General features: G+C 40.8%; 1 protein-coding gene across 6 annotated transcripts; it reads left to right on the top strand.

Moving 5' to 3' along the window:
* The first annotated feature begins 1,282 nt into the window (after positions 1-1,282).
* On the top strand, positions 1,283-23,685 carry FAM204A (family with sequence similarity 204 member A). 6 transcript variants are annotated; one of them, XM_036335839.1, is made up of 8 exons: positions 1,283-1,346; positions 6,546-6,787; positions 7,306-7,393; positions 7,525-7,555; positions 7,737-7,836; positions 11,680-11,769; positions 22,479-22,585; positions 22,881-23,685. In XM_036335839.1, exons 1-8 carry the CDS (start codon positions 1,286-1,288, stop codon positions 22,930-22,932), a joined length of 771 nt encoding a protein of 256 aa, XP_036191732.1. In that variant the 5' UTR covers positions 1,283-1,285; the 3' UTR covers positions 22,933-23,685. The 6 variants fall into 6 exon arrangements, with proteins under 6 accessions (XP_036191732.1, XP_036191730.1, XP_036191728.1 ...); XM_036335837.1 differs by lacking the exon at positions 1,283-1,346 and adding an exon at positions 1,567-1,591; XM_036335835.1 differs by lacking the exon at positions 1,283-1,346 and adding an exon at positions 1,640-1,852.
* Positions 23,686-24,379: the final 694 nt, after the last annotated feature.

The following is a 24,379-nucleotide window of genomic DNA, read 5'->3' on the forward strand; positions in this document are numbered from 1 at the left end:
CTTTGCAGGCATCTTGATCTTGGACTTCCCAACCGTCAGAACTGAGAGAAGTAAATGCTGCTGCTAAGCCGCCCAGTCTGCGGCCCGCTGACGAATACAGCAATCAAGGGGCCGGAGGCCAGAGCTCCATCAGAGCTTTCACACACGGCCTTTCTTTAGCTGCTTCACTCTGGAAGGTTCTGGATTCGGGGAAAACCCCACTGAGAAGCCAGGCACCACTAGCCAGGACAGCTGCATACAGATCTGCAAATGGCTCAGCTCTGCTTCTATTCTGGAATCAGAGGCTGTGAGCACGGTAAACGGACCTTAGCCGCCCAAGCTTGTCAATCCAGGGCTCACCGATTCTGGGCTTATAGAAAGTGACTCCACAAACCTGGCACATCTTCTGGGAGACACTGGGGGTGAGGCACTGGATAGTTAGGTAATAACTTGAACGATCTGTTTATACTAAATCGTGATATATTACTGAGTGCCAAGCAACATTTTTATACATTTTTACAATGTTTCAAAGAAGGGCATTATTGGTAACAAATAGCTAAGACGGAATTACTGTGGGCCAGGTACTAGGTTAAGGTCTTTATGTGTATTTTCTTACATGAACGTTACAACACTAGAAAATAGGGACTATTCTTCGTCTTCTTATTACTGTTACTGAACAGTTTCAGAAAACGGCAGCCCTTCTAAAATAGCCCCACTCCCATCACGACCGCATTACTGTTTTCTTCGTAGCGCCTTTTTCTTGGTGGTTTTCCTTGCTTATTTTCTACGCTCCCCACGCCCCTCCTCGGGGCCTACGACAGTGGCTGCCTCGGAAAAGTCCCCTAAGCTTTGGGCCAAGACCACGGAGTCTGCTGGGGGAGCAGCCTGGGCATAACCAGATGGTAAGCTCCACGGGAGCAGGAGGCGGACCGCTTTCTCCGACACAGAGGCTGGAAGGAAGGCTGCTCAACAAGCACGTGCAGAGAAGGAAAAAGGAAGAGAGGGAGGAAAACGGAGAACTAACAGCAACGTTCCCAGAAGGGCCTAGAGAGCGCCTGCAGCGATTCTCTCCCCTTGGGCATGGACTCAGGTCAAAGTCTAAGCCAGCACCGGCGTGCGGCAGGGGATGGCGAACCGACAAAGCCTGGAGAACGACGAAAAACAAGAGGGACTACGGCGAGAGAAAAGTGGAAAGAAACCCACCGCTCCATTCAGTGAACTTCACCTTGGAGCTGAGCGCGGCCGGTTGCCACGGCGACCGCCAGGCCAGAACGGCCGCAGCCCATTGGCTGAGAGGTCAGAGCCAATGAGAAGGCGCGATGTTGACGGGGTCTTAAGATGGCTGCCGGGCGGCTGGCTCCGGACGGGTGAGTAGAGCTGTTTGTGGGGCTGACTCCCGGGCTGCTCGGGCTCCGGCGTGAGGGGTGGAGGAGCCCCCGCTTCGGGGAGTGAGGGGGCCAGTGGAGGAGCCTCACAGCCTTTCTCCCGAGCCGCCCTGGGCCCGCGGGAGCGTCGGCCGGCCTGGCCTCCGAAGTGCCGGAAGGGGCGTCGCAGCGCCTTCCCCAGCCGGTGGGTTGGAGAGGGTTCTCCGTCCCCGCCTGGCCCGGCCCAGGTGAGAGGGGGAGAGGGCTTTCAGTTAGGGAAACAGCTTCCGTTTACCATGGCTGTGTCCCGGGAAAGAGCTGCAGTTCATGGAAGTGTCCGCCGGCTGGACCTCCCGTCCCGGAACCTTCGGCACCTAGTGCGGGGCCGGGGCGGGGGTCCCGTGTGGGGACCGGAGTGACGCTGCCCCTAGGGGCCCGCCGAGTTCCGGGCGGGGCGGCCCGGCAGGAAGAGGTACCCTCGCTGGAGCCACCCTCTTGCCGTCAGGAACGTAAGTGTTTCCCCAGCAGCGTCCGGCTTAAAATGAGCCTCGCTGTGCTGCTGGCTAACTGCACGTCGTTCTTGGGCCTAAGGAAGTGTGTTGTCCTCCGCTGACCTAGACAGGCACCCTCTTTAATGAAAACGTGTGTGCGTGCAGAGTCCTGCTACATGCATCCATAGTTTATCTGGGTGATCGGATTGGTAACAAATCCGAAGGCAGGCCCGTGATTCGCTTGTACTTCCTACCTTTTTGAGACGAGGGAACACACGTTTATTTTATGAAAGTAAACATGATGTTTACGTTAATGTTGATGGTACATTTTTAAAAAAAATTCTTGATTGTTGATGGTATTGATGATACATGTTTAAAAGTGTTTTAGTTAAGTAACTTATTCCAAGCCATAGAAACTGATTATCATGTAAATTATTTAACACCCTCTTCAGATTGGTGGGTGGGTGGTGGCTTATGATTGTTATACAAGGTTAAATTCATATCAGACAAGGTTCAGATTCCTGTGATTATTTCTAATTGAGTACAAAATGTAAATAAAACGTTATCATTTGGTGAAAATGGCATTGAAATTCTGGAATACCAGACACAGGAGATATGAGACATTTACTCATTAAACTGCTTGGATTATATCTTTTGGGTTTTGATTATAAGCAGCCGCCTGGTGGGCCACAAATGTGACAGTATTGCCAGAATGTGACTTTGATACATGTAGTTTAGTGTAGCATCTTACATGGTTTTCTGTACTTAAACAGTGGGGGGAAAAATTTCTTAATCAAATTTTAGCAAGTCTAGGATTATAGGGTAGACCGCTAGAGTCATTCTTGAGACACTTCCAAATCTTTGTCTCTGTCCTCTAAAAGTTTATAATTTGAAGTCATGAGTTCCATTTTTGTAAAGTAAGTGGATCACTGCATTACGCAAGTCAGCCACCTTATTTGTAAGACGTAGTAATTCCTAGTGGAAGTGCGGTTGTGAGATTAGTGGTAAGTCAGTACTTGTCACATCGTTTGTATATTATGAATAGCAATGACCTGCTTTGTTTCCTTTTCCCAGTTCTGTTTCTTCTGTCATAATGCGTTTTCTTGTCTTTAGGATGTCCTGTGTGAAGTGCCACTAACTGAAAACTATCAATTTTGGCTGTGACAGCTAGGTTGTTGAGAGGGCCGTATCTCCTGGGGTGGAGGGGTCCAATCACTATTGCATCTCACTGGAAGAGAATGGAGTATTGCAGCAAAGAGTGAGGTGACTGAGTATTTGGGCACATATAATATTAAGATCCATAAGGAAACATTTGAAAGCTGCAGGACATCTCAGAGATCATCTGATCAGACTTTCATTTTATAGCTTAAAAATGGAGACCAGGCAAAATGCATTGTCTTGCCCACAGTTATGTTGTTCAGAACAGGAACCCGTCTTTGACATTCAAAACCAAGTCTTTTCCCCTGTACCAGCTGTTCCCCATCCTTTCACAACCCCAAATGCCTTTTATTATAATTTGATATCTCCCTGGGTGCCATGTTTTGAAAGATTGTGTCTATTAACGTATATTCATTAGTGGTGTGTTTTGTTTTTTTTTAAATAAAAATCAGGTCTGTAGCTACCAATCAGACCTTCTGATCAACGAATATGTGGTGAATAATGCTTCATTGATTTTAAGTCTCCTCATGTAGATGTGGCTGATATTGTTTGAGGGGGGAAAAATATTGGGCTTTGAATATTGAAATTAGCTTAGAGACCTCCATTACTATCTTCATAAAACTTTATAAAAACCTTAGATTAGGAATTGCTGAACTATGTCATGTTCTTGATGCATTGTGATCTGCCAAGTGTGCTAAATAAATAGTGACTATGGTGGTTTTCAAGGGCAAAAGAAAACCCGATCATTCAGACTAGAATGATACGTAAATATTTTCAGTTCATAGTAAGTTGTATCAGCCCAGGACTAAAGCTGTGTTCTGTGTAGTATACACAGAATTTTTTAAAAGAATAATTGTGGAAAGGAAAATAATCTTAACTTCAGAAGTAGAGAGTGTATGAGATGAAGAAGGTGATATTTAAAACCATAGAGTAAAAATGGCTTCTGAATCATTTGCATCTTTTTTGGGGGGGGGGCAAAATGATTAAATTAAAAATTGTTTTAATTACAGACTTAAAACTGATAGGTTTTGTATTAATTCAGGGACTGTTGTATAGATCTGGCTAGAATGTGCACTAAAAAAACTTAAGTTTCCAGTTTCCTGGTATGCCACGTCTCCTGGGAAAGGCTGAGTAATTTTCACATTGAAAAGGTAATTTGGAGTGATCTGCTTTAAAATAAAGGAATATACACTGATAGATGTGGCGGGAGAGACGATCCAAAGAACGAGAGAATCAGAATAGCCAAAACAGAAATAGCATGAGGCCTAACGTAGTACATTGGAAATGGATGAAAGACATGTCTATGCTATGAATAGAAAACAGTGTTTTCGAACATGAGCCCAAAGCATGTCACAGGCTGCCATTCCGTATTGGCTGATTTACAGTCGAGCTTCTGGCCGTGGGGCTGCGCCGCTTGCAGGCTCCTCGGTGAGTTATCTGTGGAGAATGTCGGCTCCATGAAGTTAGGCGTTTTTGCCTTTTGTACATGCTGTCCCATGTCCTGAGTGCCTGCACACAGAGGGCATGCAAAAGATACTGTGGATAGGGAAAAGAAACGGTGGTTTCAAGCATAGAAGAACCCCAGTTATGCTAAAGCAATATTTGAAATTTGTTACTACACTTAAATCCTGAAATGGAAAGTGAGCATAAGGTATGTTCTGTGCCAGTATCACAGTGATGATGGAACTTATTATTGCTCCCCTCGCCCTGCTTTTCAGAAGAGTAGAAATATTTTTACTAATAACATCACATCAGTTTTTTAATATTGGTGTATTTTATATGATGTCCTTGGTGCTAATAGAGTGTCTCAAGATGACCTCCATTCCAGCTTTTCAAGTCCTCAGGCTGGTGTAGGGGTGCATCCAGGTTTCCTGGGGTTGGGAGCCTATGTAATTTTGGAATACATATTCTAAATATAAAATTAGGTATAGTGTCTTGTGCAAATAAGCCTTGAAGCTTAAGCCCCATTATCTTCATGCTGATTTGTTTCTGGGTCTGTTGCTCTATTCAGAAAACCAGACACCTACATTTTTTATAGAAACTTCATGTCAGCCTGTGGAAATCAGGGAAGTCAATGATTTGCATCAATTGTTAAGCGAATACACTTCAAACATGAGAAACTTCAAAACGACCTTATGAATGAATGCTGCCATCCGTGATAGAAATGATCAAAATGTACATAGCCACAGGAATAATAGCAGAAAAGAACTTAGCACTGATTGAGCCCCTAGAACCTCCTAAATACTGTTGAATGTTTTCATGGTTTTATCTCATTTAATCCTCAGAATAAGCCTGTATGCCTTATTATTACAGATGAAAAAACGGAGGTATTAAAAATGATTTCCATATACTACTAGTATATGGTAGACACAGGATTACAATGGGAGCAGTTATATGTCAGACCCTTCCTCTTAAAAAGTCAAGAGATTATTTTGGTGAGGATGTTTCTGAGAGCTAACAGCTGATGAGTCTGGACCAAAGTGGCAGAAAGTAAGATCTGATTCTTTGGGTGTGGGAGGAGGTCCATTCACAGTTATGGAAAAGCTCTGAATAATGATGTCTTTGTCTCAGAGATGAATGGTGGTGGCTTTGTTACTAGGTTAATTAATCACAATACGGGGTAGAAAACTTAGCAGGAAAGATTTCTATTCATTTTATTCCTTCAGGTTGATAGTAATCATGAGCACTACAACCAACTTCTCTGTTTCAGGCAACTTTTAAACAAAATGGATTTGGCTCAATATATATTCTAAAATAGACTATGCCATTTATAGTGAAAATGTACTCAGTTATCTTAATTGGAACAAATTGACTACAACTCCAATTTTTAAACATTATTTTTATTAAACACTAGCTAATGGTTCTACAAATGGACAGTATAACTAATGCTAAATATTATTTTGGACTTTAATATTAGTTTACCAAATATAGTATGTTTTTGTTAAAATGTTAGGACTATATTCCATTTAATATTAGTTTAGCAAATAGTATAAAATTTTAATCTAGGATATCCTTTTCACCATCACACTTTCCTCAAACTACTTGTACAGCTTAGAAAATTTCTTTTTGAATAATTGTTTTCCTGCTCCTTAGTAAGTCCCCTGAATGTTTTATATATCCCAATACAGGCGAAACATTCAATTTTGTTTTCTTCTCTAGTTGGTATAGCTTGAACTATAGTAATATAGCTCTTACATGGCCTGCAGGGCATATTGTTAGGTTCTTACCATTCTCGAGCAATGGATGCTTTTACTGGATTTCCTTTTTTTAAGGCAAAATTATGCATATAATAGAGAATCAAGGTCCTATATTCTTAGGTCATTCACCTATAGATGTATTTTGTAACAACTTGCTAAACTGCTTTACACTTTTTTTTTATACAAAGTTTAATTTTAATATGGGGGGCATATCCTATTATAGATTTTTAAAAAGTTTAGCTGGACTGTTCCCAAACTATAGGTATATTTATTAGACTCTGGGATGTCATTTACTGGTTTTAAAATTCTTTGCATGCCTACTTTAAATTGGTCTAAATTCACCCTTTTCCCTTTAGAAGAAAAGATGTGGAGTGGGCTGCTACCTCCTGGCCTAAATGAAAGTGATGTTGAGTTGAATTCTGAAGATGAAGACACAATAGAGAACTCTGGACCTAACTTACAGGAAGATGAAGAAGCTGGGACCATTACAGAAACAGAGATCACGGATTTCCCTGCAGATGGACCAAACACTGAAGCAGAGGCGAATGTAAATGCATATGAAGAGTGTCCTTCTGGAGTTCCCTTACATATATGGAACGTAGGTTTTCTCTGATGTGTTCCTAGTATGGCCTGTGTTTGTACATGCCTGTGTGTCTCTGCCATGGTCAGAGTGTACATGTTCTTGGGAGGTAATAGGTAGGAAAATTCACCCAGAATTTTTTTATTACCAGGTGGGTCTGTAGTCATTCCATTGGCCATTCAGATATTTGCTTTCATTTTTGTTTTGTTTTTCATAAATAGGGGAAGAAAACATTTAGTAAGATTAGCTACTTTGCCTAACATGATACAGGAGGAATTTCTATCTTAATTTATCTTTTTGTTATCTATGAGTCATTGAATTTTACTCTCAGATTATCAGTTTGACTTATCTAGAAATATTTAGAAATAAAGTAAGATGAAAACTCAGGTTGTGAAAGAGCCTTGGAGAATATAGTATCTCAAGAAGAACTTAAATATGTGTTTATAAATGCTGGAATAGAATAGTTTTATTACTTGTTAGTTTTTGATGTATGTGTTGCTTCAAAATATATTTGCTTTTTTTTTACTTTTATGTAGAAATTTCAAGAATTGCATAAAAAACATTCTGAACAGAAAATCTCATCTTCAAGATTTAGAAGGAAAAAAAGAAAACGCTCCAGAAAAGGTATTTTGCTTTAATTCAGATTAATTGTCAATAGTGCTAATGTTAAACTGCGACTGAGCCCATTAATTTTTAATAAATGTAATTTTGAAATAACTAAATACTTAGCTATTAACACTGTGAATTCTTTTCAGGTAAATTGAAGAATGAAGAAGAATCTCATAGGTAGGTGGAGTTGAAAATATTTGTCTATTCTAGTTAGTATTTGTAGAATTTGTACAAATAAATTAATTACCTCTGAAACATAAGAACTAGTTGTTGTAATATAATTGTAGTAACCAATTAAAAACAGTAAAAATAAAAATGAGTACATTTAGTGCAAAACGTATTGTTTATGTTTTTATAGTGAACAGTCCTCAAGTGAAACCCGGTTGAAGGAACTTACTCAGTATTTTGGAGTCAATGACAGATTTGAACCCCCTGTTAAAAAGAAAAAAATTGAGAAGGTAAAGTGTTGTTGATTTTTTTTATTGCATCTTATATTACTCAGTAGAAAATGTTTGTAATTAACCTTGCCAAAGGTAGTTCTCATTAAGTGACTATTAAAATGCCTTCTCTGTGCCAAACAAGGTGCTAGATAAAGAACTAAATATATAGTTACAAATCATTAACAAAAACTGTTAAGGAAATGAATGGGGTATTGTGAAGAAATTCAAATGGAGGCCCCAACTTTAGCTTGTTGTGGTCAGGGAAGACCTTTCTCAGAAGATGCCATTTCACTGAGACCTGAAGGAGGGAAGGAACCATCTAAATAAGGAATGCTAGTGCAGAGTGAGAGCCTGGCTAGAGATCCTAGGGAGGAAAGAGTCGTTCATCATCGGACATTGGAGTCACTAAGGTCAGCCTGGCTGGCGTGCAGTTAGTGAGGAGGAGGGGGCCCAAGATGAGATTGGAGAGGCCGGCAAGTAGGGAGCCAACTCTAGGACCTTCAGGGGCAGAGAAAGGAGTTGGGTTTTAGTGACAGTGCAGTTGAGAGTCATTCAGGGATTTTCAGTTAAAAGGAGTTACATGATCTAAATTGTGTTTAAAAAGATTGCTATTATGTGGAGAATGGACTGCGGGGCAGCAAAAGTAGGTGAGAAGAGAGCAGTTAAGAGACCCTTCTAGAACAAGACCCATCTTGAACAAGAATGCTACTGCTGAATAAGGAGAACAGTGGAAGGATTTGAGGTATACGGCAGAAGTAGAATTGACAGGATTTGCCTCTGGATTGTTGGCGAGGTAGTGGGGAGGATTTGGAGAATGAGGAGGGAAAGCCATTCACGGTTTTACCTTAAGCAGAAAGGTAATAGCTATGAAGATGGGAAAGCTTGGGAGGGGAGAAGATTTAGAGTGGGGCCTCCAGAGTTCAGCGTGGGGCGTGGGTGATCTCAGCCAGCAGGAAGCGAATAGACTGTTGTAAGATGAGGCAGGAGCTTGGAGGAGAGCCAGCTTTAGAAACACATTCGGGAGTTGTCGGTCTTTGTATAGATGACTAATACTGAGTAGAGGTTTGAATGCATGAGGAACGTACATATTCACATGCAGGAATGATGGACAGATTGCAGCAGCATGAAAACAGACCACTGAGTGGTAGGGCCAGAGCACAGGGTCCTGCCTGGTGAGGCCCAGGTCTGCTGTACCTGTGTGTGCCTCCGTCGTGGGTCATTGCCATAGATGACTGTGTGCGTAGAGATCATTACCATTTTCTGATTAATCAGTATTTCTCATGAAAAACCTGATATTCACCCATTGGGTGGTGTTGCATCATTGAGGGCATGTGCATTAGGAACTCACACAACAGAATTTTACGTGTGAACTTGTGATTCCAGCTTTGTCAAGTAGAGGAGCTGGACTGTGACCTCACCAGCCATGCTCTTTGTCAAGTGCTGTTAGCTTATGGTGCTAGGTGATGGAAGTGTTTACCTAAGGATGATTTTGTACTAATGTAAGCATTTGGAATGTTAATATCTTCTAAAAGTGCAAATAAAAAGTTGAACATGTAAGTGGAATTCTAGGATTTTATTTCTAGGAGAGGGTTTTGGTCATCCAAGCCAATAACTGGTTTTCTTTAATGAAACAGCCACTTAAGAATTAAGTACCTCATTTATCCAGAGCTGTGACCACTCCTAATCCTGACTCCTAATCCATTGTTTTTTCTACTATATTGTGCCATCTCCCGTAGACACTGCTCCAGATGGCTGGATAATGGAGGTTGATTGATGGTGAAGAGATACATTTATAATTTTAGATGATTTATTTTTAAGTGAAAAGTATATTTTTAAGCTCAGCAGTTCATACAAGTTTCTAGCAGAGGGGAATGTTCCTGTTTCCCCCTTTGTGACATTAACTTGTAAGCTGTGGCCCATCCATGGTAGCCAAAGGGAAGTAGCACGTTGGCTGAATAAACAGACCACTGGTTTATTCTTGGGCATTGGTGGGAAAATAGGTTGGATTCCTCTCTGCTCGCTGACCTGTGTTATTCTACGTCTGGAGTAAGGGAATGTGGCACCCAGATGATCCGTATCTCAGGAAGCCTACCTAATTGGACGGACACAGCAGAGCTGCCATGTGGAATACGCAGGACAGGCTCAAGAATGGCTGCTGTTAGACCAGGTTGCTGAGGTGAAAGACTGGAGAGCAGGTCTGGGGTGAGGTGTCAGGCTACCCCAGAATTTGTGGTGCAGGGAAAATTAAAGTTTGATATTAATGTTTTGTTTCCACATATCTCCGTGGCATTTGAGGAGATACCTAATGTTCTATGTAGGAAGGAGAGGCCATTGTTTTAGTATTTCTTAAATGAAAATAGTTTATTTTGACTATAAAAAGAAATATTAATTAAAATATTCCAGGTACAGGTACTGAGATTCTATTATGAAGGGAATTGGGTGCTATTCAAAAGGAGTAAGAAAGTGGTGTTGTTTTAAGCTAGATAATGACATGGTATCCGCTTAAGAAAGATAGAAGACCAATTTGGAGGTGGTTATAATCTTTCAAACGAGATTATGACACCCTGAAGAAGCACAGAAAGGAGAAATGAGAGACACTACAAAACAGTTAAATTAAGAGCACAGAATTGGAGGCATTGAAGCTGACTGCGGATTTTATCAGGGGTGACTGATAGGGTAGTTAGCTCTAAAGGAGAAGCCGGCGGGAGTGAGGAACTTGTTTTTAGACATAATTAAAAAAGGGAGGACGCTACCTTCAATATGAAGATAACTAGGAAGTAGCTGGAGCTGTAGATCTTGATAAGGTGAAAGGTCAGATGCTTTAAATTATATAGAGATCCAAAGCAGCTTATAAGAATTAATTGAAGGCCTAGGATTGAATTACGGTGTGAAATAAGAGTAAGAAGAAGGGGTCAATCACAAATCGCAGGAGTACTGTCACTAAGGGGCAACAAGAGATAAGGGACTTCAAAGGAGATTGAAGATAGATATTTGGGGGCGATAGAACGTGGATGTGGTTAACATAAAAGATGCGCAGGTGAAAGGACAACAGTTGGTGTCTCCTGTGACCATAGACTCTGTGGCTTAGACGGTTAAGGAATGAGATGACATCAGGGCAACTGATGAGAGTGTTTTAGAAGAGAGAGAAGTAGTATTAACATAAGAAATCAGTTTGAGGAAAGAGGCTGAGTCATCCCATCCAGTCCCTGGTCCAGAATGGGGAGAACAAGCTTGTTTGTAGGATGAAAGAAAGATGGGGGCAGAAAATTTAAAGAGCAAGGTTCTGGATAGCATGAAAGCAGATGGGATTGTGGTGAGCACAGGAAGTGGGGTTTGTCTTGCAAGGGAGATGATTCTTTCCTGGGTGCAGTAAGGAATGAAGAACAGGATACCTGAAGATAACGTTTTTGAGGTGGAGGAGAGGAAGATTGTAGAAAGGACATACATATCCTTGGTTCTTCTTTTCCCTCCCTTCTCCCGCTCCCGTAAAGTGGGGGTAGAGTTACAGTCTGGAAAGGAAGGAGGTGGGGTTGAGGGTCTTTGGAGTCATGGGAAAGACATGTAACAGTGTCAGAGGACTGTGGAGCCTGTCAAGGGCAGAATTGAATTGGATAAATGGCTTTTAGCGAAGCCAGTGGATTGAGTTATTTGACTTTCTCTGACATTGCTGAAGCACCTGGATGTGAAAGTAGTTGAGAGAAATGGTTGGGAAAGCCTAAACAAGGTAAGATGTTGGAGGGAACGGAAGGCGTCGCTGAGGTCAGTGGTTCTCCAACTGTAGCCTGCTACATAGTCTTTGCTAGCGAATGTTTGTTTGCCTTTCTTTCCTGCCTTTAAGTTTCAGGTTTTGTTTCTTTCTAGTCGGGCCTTGAAAAGAGCATAGACCAGGCTGTGGAAGAGTGGAATATTGAGAAGGCCGAGGAGCTCAGCAACCAGCTAGCTACCCGAGAGGTAAGTCAAACCTTTCTTATCTCCAAATTTTCTAAAATGAATGTACATTTTTTATGATCATAAGTAAGTTCAGTATTCAGATTTTTGACCTATGATTTTCCTTCCAGTCCATTTTCTTCCCTCTTGTTCTGCCATTTATTTACAAATATCTTTGTTTCTAATGTTTTTAAATTAAGTCTAAAACTTACGGTGGAAATACTGCATGACTTTACCTAGTTCAGAGACCTTTTTGCCCCTTATGATGAAAAGGCTAGCTGCTAGCTTTCTTCTCCTGTTTGCATCATTACCTCAGTTTAACTCTCCCGGAGGAGAGCTTATATAACGCTCTCTGTGTGGTAATGCCACATCTCAATGTTTTTCTAACACTTGCTCCCCAGAATGCATTCTTATTTCATATACTGCACATTTCCCTCAGCCCTAAAGAATTTTCAGTCTTTAAAAAAAAAAAAAAGGTATAGTTTATAGTATAAAACTAATAGATATATTGAATATTCTTTTTCCAAGTACCAGGCTTCTGGAAGATTCTGACTTGCACCTTCTGGGGGGAATCACTGCTAGGTGTTGCTAGGCAAGGGCACACGTAGAGTAAAGGGCTCATGTTGGCATATGTGTTGTTGTTGCTATTGTTTTGTAAAAATTTTTTGTCCTCGCTACTATAGCTTTCACTTTTAGCATCTCTCCCCTTTCTTCATTTTATTCTTAAGCTGTAACTGCTCCATGGGGTTTGAGTATGTGGACAGCATCATCAGGCATCTGTGTAAACTGTTGGCCGCGTATACTGTTCTTTCTTACTCACCTACAGGTGAGCATTTTCTAACTGAGACGAGTGATGAAATTACTATTTTAATAAAGTTTTCTATGGAAATACTATTTCACTCTTACATCATTAGATGTCAAAAATCTATCGATGGCCGTTTGTTTGTTCTCTATTTTTGGCTGCCAGCTGTAAGTATTTAGTGAGGTTTGTATTTTTATGTCCAGTAGTGAGGCTTAGGGATTTAGAAGTTATCTTTCTTTCCTGAAGCTTAAATGATGCCCTGGGAGGAGACGGTCACCTGTGGCTTGTGGCAGGCAGCGCTGCTTGTTCACTCCACCTTGTCTGCCTCGCCCGTGCTCCTCGTGAGCTGTCCTTTCTCTGCTGCGAAGCTGCCCGTGAGGCTGCACAGACGTGTGCCTTGGAGGCTTCAGAAATAAATGTGTTTCCTTGGAGGGTATTCGGTTTCTAGTTCTGCGTTTTGCTTTGTCATACTGCTGTTTCAGAAGTGGGAATTGTATCGTACAGATTAGGCGTTTTCCATTTTAAGGGCTATTTTCTGTCACACTTACGACAAATGCGATTGCTATAGGAATACATGGTATTTTCAGCATTTGTAAGGATAGTAAACATTTTTCTCAAGTGCCCTTTTTACAGTCATACAGATATGATGCTTTGTTCTACTACAATAAATTTATTTAGTGTGGGTTGAGGATTCTCATGAAAAGAAGACAATAATTTGAGTCCTATTCTTGTCTTTGCCTGAGTGGGAAAACATCTGGAAGGTGTTTGCTGTTCAGACACAGACATTGGAAAGATACTGATGCTATGTTAATTAAGTGCCCATGAAGAATAAAGTAATCAAGATGGAATTTCTTAATAAATAGTTTGAGATTTAATTTTTTATATTTATCCCTTTGCTCTCAAACACCATGGAGATGAGATGGGATTTTGAGAAGGAGGTAATTGTGAGTTGGGACAGAAACCCTTTGTAATTAAATGTATACATGCGTGGTGAGTACCCTTTTGGAAATCAGGTATGTTGGTTTTTAATCAGGAGCATTTTCTTTTTTCAAGAAGCAGTGACTGGGGCCAGCTGATAAAGCCTTTGCTCAGAGGCACAGATCCCAGAGTTCTGTAAGCCTTTTCTAACCATAATAAGTGAAACTAATTTTTGATGTTTAACATTTATAAGCCTGTGAAACCAATAGGGTAGGACCAGTACTGAGAAAAATGAAGCCAAAAGTAGAACAATGTTTGGGGATGGGCCTTGAATACAGTTCCTCAAAAATATGCCAAAATAAGGCTGTCGGTACCCTGTGGTTGTGACACAGCAAGCACTTTTTCTCCAGAATCACCTTCCCTTAGTACCTAAGGGAAGCATTTTGAAAAACGCTAACTTAACTCTGGTGCCGTGTCACATATAGAAATTTTTTGATATTTGCAACCATAGTAAAACAAAGATTTATATTTTTGATATTTATTTTATATATTTAAATGCCATTTAACAAAGAAAAATCAACCAAAAAAATGAGTTCGCGTGTCACCTCTGACACACGTGTCATAGGTTCGCCATCACTGCCTTAGGTTAGTGGTGACCGTAGGATGTCTGTGATCTGAATTTGTATAGAAACAGGTTCAGTGTTTAGAGCCTAGATTGTGCTGCTGCCTCTGATTTTGCCATGTGGTGATGTTGCTTTGGGCTCCCTACAATTTTGGAGGAGAGATGAAGTGAAAAATACACTTGGGTTTGTGTCATACTGATGAAACTGTTTAAGAAGTTGTTTTTTTAAAATATTATTTATACACACACGCACGTATTTGTACTAATTTGCAAGGTATTGATATTCACATCTTTGCTAAGGCCTAAAATCTTCATTTGGAGTAATGATATAAACTGTTTATATTTTAAAGCTTTTTGCTCGAGTTTATGAATGCAGGACAAAGGCAATGACTTCCACCATTAGTGCTGTTAGATATAGTATTTTTTTAGAACCTAATCAAGGTCTCACAGTATAAATGATAAAAATATCCCATTTTAATACTACTTTTTAATAGACAAAAATACTATATTACTAGTTTTTAAAATAGACTACTTAAATGTTTGGATTCTAAAACATAGGTAAAGTTAATGTTGAAATAATAATAGTTTGTTAATATTTAAAATAACAAAGGTAGGAATGGCCTTTAAAAAAAAAGTTTGAATTGATTGAGTTATATTTTTTCCTAGCTAAACACATTAAGTGCTGTCTTAAATTTAGGCAGGTTATTAATTTGGAGCATAAAACTCTGTTTTTAGAGCAGTTTCCTAGAAAATCTGAAGGCATTCTCATTGAAGAGGGGCATATATACATTGAAGGATAGTTTTTGCATTTTGTATGAACATCTAAGAAGTGGTCCTTCATCAGAAATGCTTCGGATGCCAGAGGGCTTGTTCCAGCTTCCAGAGTTTTCCCAGGACAGCTCACTGTTAGGCTCAGTTTCACTGTGAGGATTCTGGCTACAGTTCACCCTTTTCATTCTGGTTTAGTTTTGTGGTGATGTACGTGCCATGTTGTCTTGATGGAATAAGAGCTTGAATTACTGCCCCTTCTTTGGGACTCCCCTACCCACCCACCCCCCCCCCCAAAAAAAACCCCACCTCTTCCCAAATAATTTTGATAGGTTTAGCTATCAAGGCACATAAGCATTATCATATCTAGAGTTCAGAATGGAAACATTTGTTTACATTTTTGGAATAGAAATGCTGCCAAACTTGGTGAGTTGAAAGTCACTTCCCATCGGTGCTATTTTCAGAGCTCTAACATTTTAGGGAAGGTGTTCACATCACGTGAAAGAACCTGACCTGAAAGACGTACTACAATGAAGGAAATGTTGTGGTTCTAACCTTTAATTCTATAATCCAGAGAGCAGAATTAGTTTCTTCCTATTTTTGTGAATGGGTAGAAATATCTTAACCATGTTTCCAAAGTAAAATAATTCGATATGAAGCTGAACATATATTCCAGTGAGCTACTGTTAAGAACCTGTGACCTTATGAAGAATGGCAGGTACTTCCCATTTTCTTAATTATTGTGATTTCTAGCCACTGAAGATTGTGTAACCAAAGTAAAAGCGCATTAAATATTACTCATTTGTATATATTAAGAATTTAAAATTAAATATCTCCATTTCATTATTTTATTTTTGTAGAAATGACATTACTCTGTTAATCTAGTACCAGCGGTTTATATGAAGAATACATTATTTCATTATAAAGTCATTAATGCCTGCTAAATATATTTTATGGCCTTCTTTGAAATTGTACTACTCTGCCTTCTGTCTTTTTTTTTTCTCTTTGCAGTTAGACAGTAGAGCTTAGGGCCGTTTTCTGTGTGTACATTTCCCCGAGTAGCAGTGGGAAAGGGCACAGGGCTCCGGGGAGAGGAGAGCTCCCCCTCGGTCCGTAGGCTTCTGTCAGCTGGTCAGCAGCGTGATCAGCTTCCTGGGCAAGTTCGCTCTCAGCCCCCTGCGGGTCTGTGCCTGTCAAGGATCATCTAGAACTGACTCACTTTCATTAACTTTGGTTGTCTTAGTGGCTTTTTAATTTAAATGTTCGTCTGTGTATCGTTTTGTAGTCTGCGCATAGAATGGGAGGCTTTTAAATGGTGATTTTAATACTTTTGAAGCCTTCTTCTCCTTAGTTTTTAGAAGTCATTCAGTTATCTCACATAGATGAATAATTAGCACAAGGTATGAAAAATAAACTATTCCTATGCAGGTAAGGAAAGACTTCATTGAGTTCCTTTACATTGAGGTTCAACATATGTTCATTCTCACTAAAACATTGTGTGCAGCCTTGAAGTTGGAGCATTTTAACATGGGAAAAGCAAAAATGGTACTGAGTGTGGTTCTCCTCGCGTGCTTAGATTCATCGCATTGAGAATGTCTTAACCTTTGAGGTATGATGGATGATCACCTAGAATGGTGTTCCTTATGCTCCCTTTCATTATGTTTATATGTGCTTTTAAAAACCTTAAAAAAAGATTTCAGATGTTACAAGTCTAATTAAAGAGACAGACAAAGCACAGTTTATACTGTAGATTTTTTCTGCAGTTCAATTAATCAGCATGTTTTCTCTTTTAATTAAAACCATTTTAGTAAATTAAAGCCCACAGCAAAACACATATATAATTTGTTTGTAATTAGCTCTTAATTGGTGGTAGTTGAAGCTTAGCACCCTCGGTTTCTTTCTTCATGATTGCCATTTTATTAGCAGCCAGTCATTAATTAATCTTTTTCTAATTAGCTTATAAAACTGTTGATGGCACATTATTGTAAATGTGATTTTAAGTTCAAAGCTTGTTAATAAGCTTTCTTACTTAGAAGAACAGAGATAAAGAAATTGCTGAAAACAGCACTACAGTTCTTTTAAAAAAACTGTCTTTCTTATGGGGAATGTGTAAAGCATCTAACAGCTTATGCTTAATTTTTTAATGCTTTTTTCCCCCTTATGAATGGATAAGTTGTTTGAATATAAATGTCTATTTCCAGAAGTAATTTCAATAGTATAACATCTTTTCTCCCTTCTTTGGAGTACTGTAATCTTCTTATAATTCGAAGCCTTAATAGTCATCATTAAAACAGGTGTTATATAAGCTATTGCACTATGAAATCGAAGTTGATTATATGAATCAAAGTATATCTTCTCACATATCACGGGCCAAATACATTTTTTAACTATTGCAAGGTGAATCATAGACACACAGACATACACACAATATATATGATATTTGTGTATAATAGATCTTTATGATATGTTTTAAAAACAGGATTTGTTGGGTTATACTTAGAAATAAAAACTATTTGGGTTAGTTGATAGGAAGGTGTAGGTATTAAATAATAGGTGTTTGCAATTGTACATGCACATAGATAGATGTGGTACGCAAACTTGCAAAGCTGTGCGTGCACATTTTTAGATGACAATGAAATGAGGCTATTTTCTGAATAGAGAGGAAATGATTTGATTTAAAGTCTGAGTTTAAATGACTAGCTATGGTGTAGCCTGTGTGCTGTTACCAGAGCCCCAGCATCCCAGGTATGACCCTGGAGAGGGCAGTACCAATCCCGATGCAGACATCCAGAATTTACCGACGCACACACCGTATTTAATTAGCACGTCATCATCTTTATTGAAATGAACTACCAGTTTTCTAAAACTCTTCAACTGCATGGCGTTCTGAGCTGTTTATCAATATTAGTGCAAAGTTTTGAAAGCTATATAAAAAACAAAGCGTTATAAATCATTGGAAGTGCTTTTCCCCCCTTACTTGCTTTTTGAACTTTGCATGTTATTTCAACTTTGGCTGTTTCTCTGCTTGTTTAGAAGGCGGCATTTTAGGATGCCATGGAAGAGACTAGAAAGGGATAGCTGACAAGGAAAAAATTAAAAATTGGATAAAAAGTAAATGAATAATGTCATATTACCAAAAAGATGAGAGGCTAATTTGTGCCGACTTTTTGCTAATTTTGTTCAAGCCTCAAAATGAGGAGCTGTCACCCGTTCTGTGTAGCGCTGATGACAGTGCCAATGATCCATGAAATAAGCTGCCGCTGGCTTTGTTCTGATAAGAATGAACAAATCTGCACAGTGTTCGGCTCCCAGAATCTCATTTTCATACTTGCATGCAGGCTAAAAGAAATAAGCTGTTTGCAGACTTGATTAATCAGACATTGGAGGGGTTTTTGTCTCTTTGATCTCTTTCGTCTCCTAGGTAACTTGCTTGACATTAATGTTGAGCTTGAGTAAAGACAATCAGGAATTGTCGACCAAACTGATATAAAAATTAAAGACCTTGACACTTTAAGTACTCCAGTAATGGTTCCGCTTTACTTCAGAAAACATCTGTTTTCATTTAATTAAAGAACAAAAGAGAATGGCATAAATATTTTTCATAGAGACCTATTATTTCATAAAAAGGTAAAGTATGATAATTGGTATTTTTAAATAAGTGCCTTGAAAGTATCCAAAAGGGAGGAAAACTTTATAAATCTGTTACAGGCTGGTAATTTTGAGATGAGTAAAATACTTTATGGAATGGATAAGAAGTTTTTACAGTTGGGTTAGATTAAGCTGTTTGAATCAGATGCTTCAAATGATTATCAGCAAACTCTAGAATGGCAAGGTTTAGCAAGAAAAACTTAACTTGATGGTGAAAGTTTGTCTTTTAAAAATCTCGACTATGTTACAAGATGTGCCATTATATCTATTTTACAACCCAGTATGATTTACACATGCTAAACCTGTAAAATTGAAAGGAATTAAAAAAATGTCGCGGAGCATTTGCTTGAGGTTATGCAGACGCTTTTACAAATCTTCCAAGTGGCTGTAAAGATGAATGCCTCAAGGGTCCAGCCAGGGCCCTGCTTTTCCAACCAGCTAAAGCCCTTATCTTAAATCCAAGCAAAGTACCATTAATCTTTTTGAAAGACCTTTTATGGCTTTTAATATATCCCAAATTAGAACATTTTACACCCTTGGTTCCTGAAATATGGTGATAAAAAGCCTTTAGAGCTTAATTTTCCTTACCGCTTGCTCTGACCAATTTGCAGTTCTTTGTGATAATGTTTAGACACCTTAATTAAAATGCAGCAAAATATTGGATGTTCTATATGGAAAATGCTGATACTTTGGCTACACATACAAGAAATTCTGTATGGATTTTTATTCATTAGAAATTTTTTTCTTCCCACACTGTGTTGCTATGGTTATCTGATGACCCGAAACCGTTTTTTAATATAAAAACTATTGACCAAGCTTTTGTGATGTTTACTTGGGTATGAAGATGCATTTTCCTTTTTACAGACGGGAAGGGGGATTCCTGTTGGCCTGTATTATTTGTTTGTAATACTGAAACATAGCATGATATTCCTTTATCTTCTGGAACTCGGGTTAGTCAACCTGCCTGGGAAATGAGCTTCCTTTCAACTCTCTTCCCCAGAAGATCTTGTTATTCTTCCTCCCGTCCACATATTCCCACTCTTCATAGTCTCTGCAAGAATAAGGGAAGCATTTATTTTAAGCACATGAAGGTACACAACATTGATATAACAGTTTTAGAAAATAACTTGGTCACATGGTTAATGGTACATGCAAATATGTTTTGGGTCATTTTTTTTTCATTCTCAAAACGTACAATCTCAATTTAAATACAAGGTAAACTAGCTGAGTGGCACTTTTGTTGGGGAGTTTACTTGGCAAAATTTACATTTGATAGATAATGCATAGGAATATAGTTAAGTAGAAAAATACGGAGTTCTGTGTTTTAGCCTTTGGTGAATGTAGAGAGCCCAGAGTACATCTCAGTCATAGGGAGCGAGCTGCGTTTATGACGGCAGGCTGTTACTAAGTGCACTTACTGCTCTCCTGCACTCCCAGCCGTACGAGCAGCTCTGACCAGAGGACTGGGCGCAGAAATGGCGTGTGTCACTTCTGGAGGACTTAAGCTTTTGGGAGCCAGGGTGAGACCCTCTGGCCGGCTCTTCTCTGCCACAGTGAACTCGGCTCGGAAGCCACATGCTGAGACGCTGGCACCACAAGATGGAGGAGAGCCCTGCCCGTCTGCTGACTTTTAAGTGAAATGAGAAAGAAAAGTTCAGCCAGTGGGATGGGGATTCGTTTGATACTGCAGCATTGGCTAGCCTAACCTGACAGGTGCTAGCCTGCTTTTTCACTATGGTAAACGGGTAGTTTTTCATGGATAGGAAATCCTGATAGATCATCCCACAGCATCCCTCAGAGCTCCATTTCCTCTTTGGGGATGTGCGACAGCCCTTCGATTCCTAGCCTTCTTTAGTTGACTTAGATGAACTTTTCTGCGATAAAGAACTGGAAGTGAAGAGAGAATCGAGAACAGGCCCAGTCTTGAAGCAGTGTTCCTGGCAACCCCTCTCCCAGGCCCACAATGTGAAAATGAATCCTTTTGTCCAGGGCTGTAGCTCCTGTGCCGAGAGCAGTGCCTGGCAGAATGATGCATCTGTGCCCTTATAATTGTCAAAAGCATGTCATCCTCGTGGGAAGGGGATGGCGGCAGTCTTGGCGCCGCTAATGCTCGTTTGAATTTTGAGAAGAAACTGGTCTGCCTTCACCCGCGGGCTCTCAAGTCACACTGGATCTTTTCTTCCTTGACCTTCCTGTTGGTGTGACCACTTCCGCACCTGTCAGGTTGCTTCTGTTGTTTTCATTCTTCCTATAGACTTTCCTCGACTGAAAAATCAGATCTAGTTTTGCTCTGATTTAGAAACCCCAGGCAGGCTTGATTCCTACTCCTTCATTTCACCCAAAGGAACTTCTCCAGGATCAACTGGAAGAAATAAATGTCAGGCTTGCCAGACCTCAGTGCTGAACCGGCCTCTCTGCTTACACATGTGCTCTGAGCCACCCACTGCGTCTCATTGGCAAACAGATCCCTAACGCTTGGGCTTCTGTAGTTGACTTTAAGTGGCGGCCAGTCCTTTCTGCTCTTGCTTAGCACGTTAAGCGCCCAGCCTGTTCTGTCTTCTGGACGGAACGTATAGTGTCGGTCACCAGTGACGGACTTGGGGGCTTAACATGTTAAGTCTGCTGTCCACTCGTAGGCATAGGTCGTTGAGTCCAGGGATAGGAAAGGTAAGAAACACCAGAGTTTGCGCCTTGGTGGTTTAGCCTGGGCTCTTACAGACGCGTTGGAGCCGCCCACATAGACAGGCCCTGTTAGCTCGGACTGGATCCCGCTTGTCCTGGAGCCGCCCACATAGACAGGCCCTGTTAGCTCGGACTGGATCCCGCTTGTCCTGGAGCCGCCCACATAGACAGGCCCTGTTAGCTCGGACTGGATCCCGCTTGTCCTGGAGCCGCCCACATAGACAGGCCCTGTTAGCTCGGACTGGATCCCGCTTGTCCTGGAGACACCCCCGGAGGCGGCCCTGCAGCAGAGCTGGGAAAGCAGTGTGGTGGCTGTAGTCGCTAAGAGCTGGAGCGGCAGCAGCAAAGCCTGGTGGCTGAGTTAGAGAAGACAGCGTGGGAGAGGAGGAGGTTTCATTTTCTTAAAATATATGTATTTTTTAATTGATTTCAAAGAGGAAGGGAGAGGGGAAGAGAGAGAGAGAGAGAGAGAGAGAGAGAGAGAGAGAGAGAGAGAGAGAGAGAGAGAGAAAGAAACTTCAACAGTGAGAGAGAATTGTTGATCGACTGCCTCCTACAGGCCCCTACTGGGAATTGAGCCCACAACCTAGGCATGAGCCCTGACCAGGAATCGAACAGTAACCTCCTGGTTCATAGGTCGAGGCTCAACAACAGCCATGCCAGCCATGCAGGAGGTTTCATTTTGATTGGACCTTATAGGCCTGGCAGATGGGTGTGCGGAGGACTGTGCACTGAGGGACCAGCGGAGGGAAGACTTCGGTCCTGTGGTCCTGGTGCTCAGCCTTTGCACCTGTCAGTGCATTAAAAGCTGTTGCCCCTCATACAAGTGGGTCATTCGCTTTCTCAGGTTTTATTAATGACATCTCTGACTGCCAGTCAGAGCTTCTGGTCAGCGTGAGGTAGCTGGTGTGGCCATGCCGAGTGGCTGTCATTCTGGCCCATAGCGAAGACACGCGGTGTCTGTCAGTCTGTGCAGTCTCATCGGGTAAACTGTTTGGCCTCCTGTTTGCTGAGATCGCTGCGGATCTTCACCACAACCTTTGTGGGCCCTCGAGGGGCCTCAGTTTGGGAAGCATTTCCCCCCAGGAGACGGGCCAGTGCGGGTTCTCTGGGAGGCAGTGGGCCACCTCAGTGCAGCCCTAAGTTGGTTGCTCAAGGCGTCCGGAGCATAAGGGTTTCTCATTTCTGGGCACAGCTTTCTTACCCTCAAGTTCTCAAGTGTTTGCAGTCTCATATTAGCTGGAATATTTTATTTTCACTCTTCATTTTCTTTTTCTTCTTTCTAATTCTTAGCTTGGTGTAAAAATTGCCAAAGCGATTGCCTGCCATAAATTTGTAAAAGCCAAAAAGGAAGCTGAAAATTCACAGGCTGCTCGAAAAAAGAAGAAACTTGCGTGGGGGTAAGTGTACGGCTTTTGGTGGTGACGCCACCGGCTTCCTAGAAATGGACACATCCTGTGACACGCTTTCGGGGTCCGGTGTGTGTGTAATTGCTACTCGTTGTCTTCTTCGGACGCGTGCTGATGTGTGTCAGATTGTAAATGAGGAGGCGTTTCTTCATCCTGTGTGATGAGTGTTTTGTAATCAGCGGAGTATGTGAACGTTTAAGCTTAGTTTACTTTGGCACGTAGTGAACATGTTACTTTAGTGACATATTTTAGAAATAAATGGAGATGTTTATGTTCTTCCTTTTAGATTTGAAGCAAAGAAGCGATGGGAAACCAAAAGCAACATGGGCTACATGTAACTTGCCAGAGTTCAAGACAGTGTGTCTGTTCCTAAGTCTTCAGTTGCTCAAAAGACTGAAGACATCCCTGCTTATGTTAAAGATGTCAGGAAACGGATAGAAGAAGGAAAAAATAAGCATAACACTTGGAGGGTGACCATCAGTCCTTTTCTAAGGCGTTCAGCCCATTGAGGTGAATGGGACGGAGGGCTCTGTTGGTGCAGGAGTCTGAGTGCTCGCACAGGGAAGGATCGGCTTTATCTACTTACTTACAGAGACCTGCAGTGTAATCGACTGCACTTTTCATCCGTTTGGTATAGCATAGCCGTTAAGCTCCTTGTACTTTGTCATCTGCCCTCAGTGGAACTGGACTCATTCTGGAATTGTGTTTTCAAGATTGGCATTTTTGTGTATAATGGATTTGTCATAAGTGTAAGAAAGTCTCCACTGATAGTCTCTACAAATGACTTCATCTTACTGTTTTAAGAGTAATGATTGGTTCTTTATTGGGTGCAGTGGAGTTGATACTTGACAGTAACATAATAGAAGCAATTGGTTGGTTTTAGTGCCTTCAGATAAAATATCTCAATAAAACAAAGACAGCATGTAGTGTTTGGAGGACGATTGAAATTCAGCTCTTGCTGGAAATGTCTTCCTAAATATCTCAGCCCAGCCATGTCATTCCTTACATTATGAGATGATTCCTAGAAGCGAAAATGGTATAATTACATTAGAATGTTATAACTCAAGACAATATAACTTGGAACCTTCTAAGAACGTGGTTGGATTGTTCTTACTCCTCTCCCCCAGTTTTCCTTAAAAGGTGGGTGCATTAATGAGCTGAAAGAGGATTGGTGCATGGGAAGTAGACTTCATTGTGTGTGTGTCAGAGTCCTCCCTAGCAGGGCCAGCTGTTGACACGACCACAGCTGGAGGTTTGGAGCCTGGCAGGCCTCTGGTATTGTGGTGCCTCCCTCCTCGGGGCTCGGTAGGGATACAGAGCTGCACACTTCCTCTGGTTTGATGGTATACATTTAGGAACATAATTCTATTATTGTTATTTTTAGATTTACAGTAGTAACAAAATTTCACTAATTTATTGTTGTCATATTCAATGTTTTACCTATATTCTGGAGTAAGTAAGTTGCAATTTAAGAGGACAAAATCATATCTTGCTTCCACTTAGGTGAGAAAAGCCTGTATTAAGAAAGCAGGATTTTAGGAGATTGTTCATTTATAGAATTGATCATGAAAGGTTGTCCAAGACCAAATATTGGAAACTCTTGTATTTTGTGATTTAATATCACCTATTGCACTTTGTAGATAGTCATATACTGCTTACCTATAACATCTCATTTTAAAATCCTAATAGGTGAATATAAGCTTATAGCATAGGAACCTTGCCTTTAAAAAAAAATATCGACCGCACAATCCAGTGGTTTTGCCTGAAACATTGAAAGTGCGCTTG

Source organism: Myotis myotis, unplaced genomic scaffold (assembly GCF_014108235.1).
Source record: "Myotis myotis isolate mMyoMyo1 unplaced genomic scaffold, mMyoMyo1.p scaffold_m19_p_15, whole genome shotgun sequence".
NCBI lineage: Eukaryota > Metazoa > Chordata > Mammalia > Chiroptera > Vespertilionidae > Myotis > Myotis myotis.

What these genes read in the sequence shown, in the direction of transcription:
- FAM204A (XM_036335839.1), top strand. Translation starts at nt 1,286, where the DNA reads ATGAGAAGGCGCGATGTTGACGGGGTCTTAAGATGGCTGCCGGGCGGC. An exon ending in AAGAAAACGCTCCAGAAAAG is followed by an intron (nt 7,394 to 7,524) that starts GTATTTTGCTTT and finishes AATTCTTTTCAG; the next exon opens with GTAAATTGAAGAATGAAGAA. An exon ending in AAAAGAAAAAAATTGAGAAG is followed by an intron (nt 7,837 to 11,679) that starts GTAAAGTGTTGT and finishes GTTTCTTTCTAG; the next exon opens with TCGGGCCTTGAAAAGAGCAT.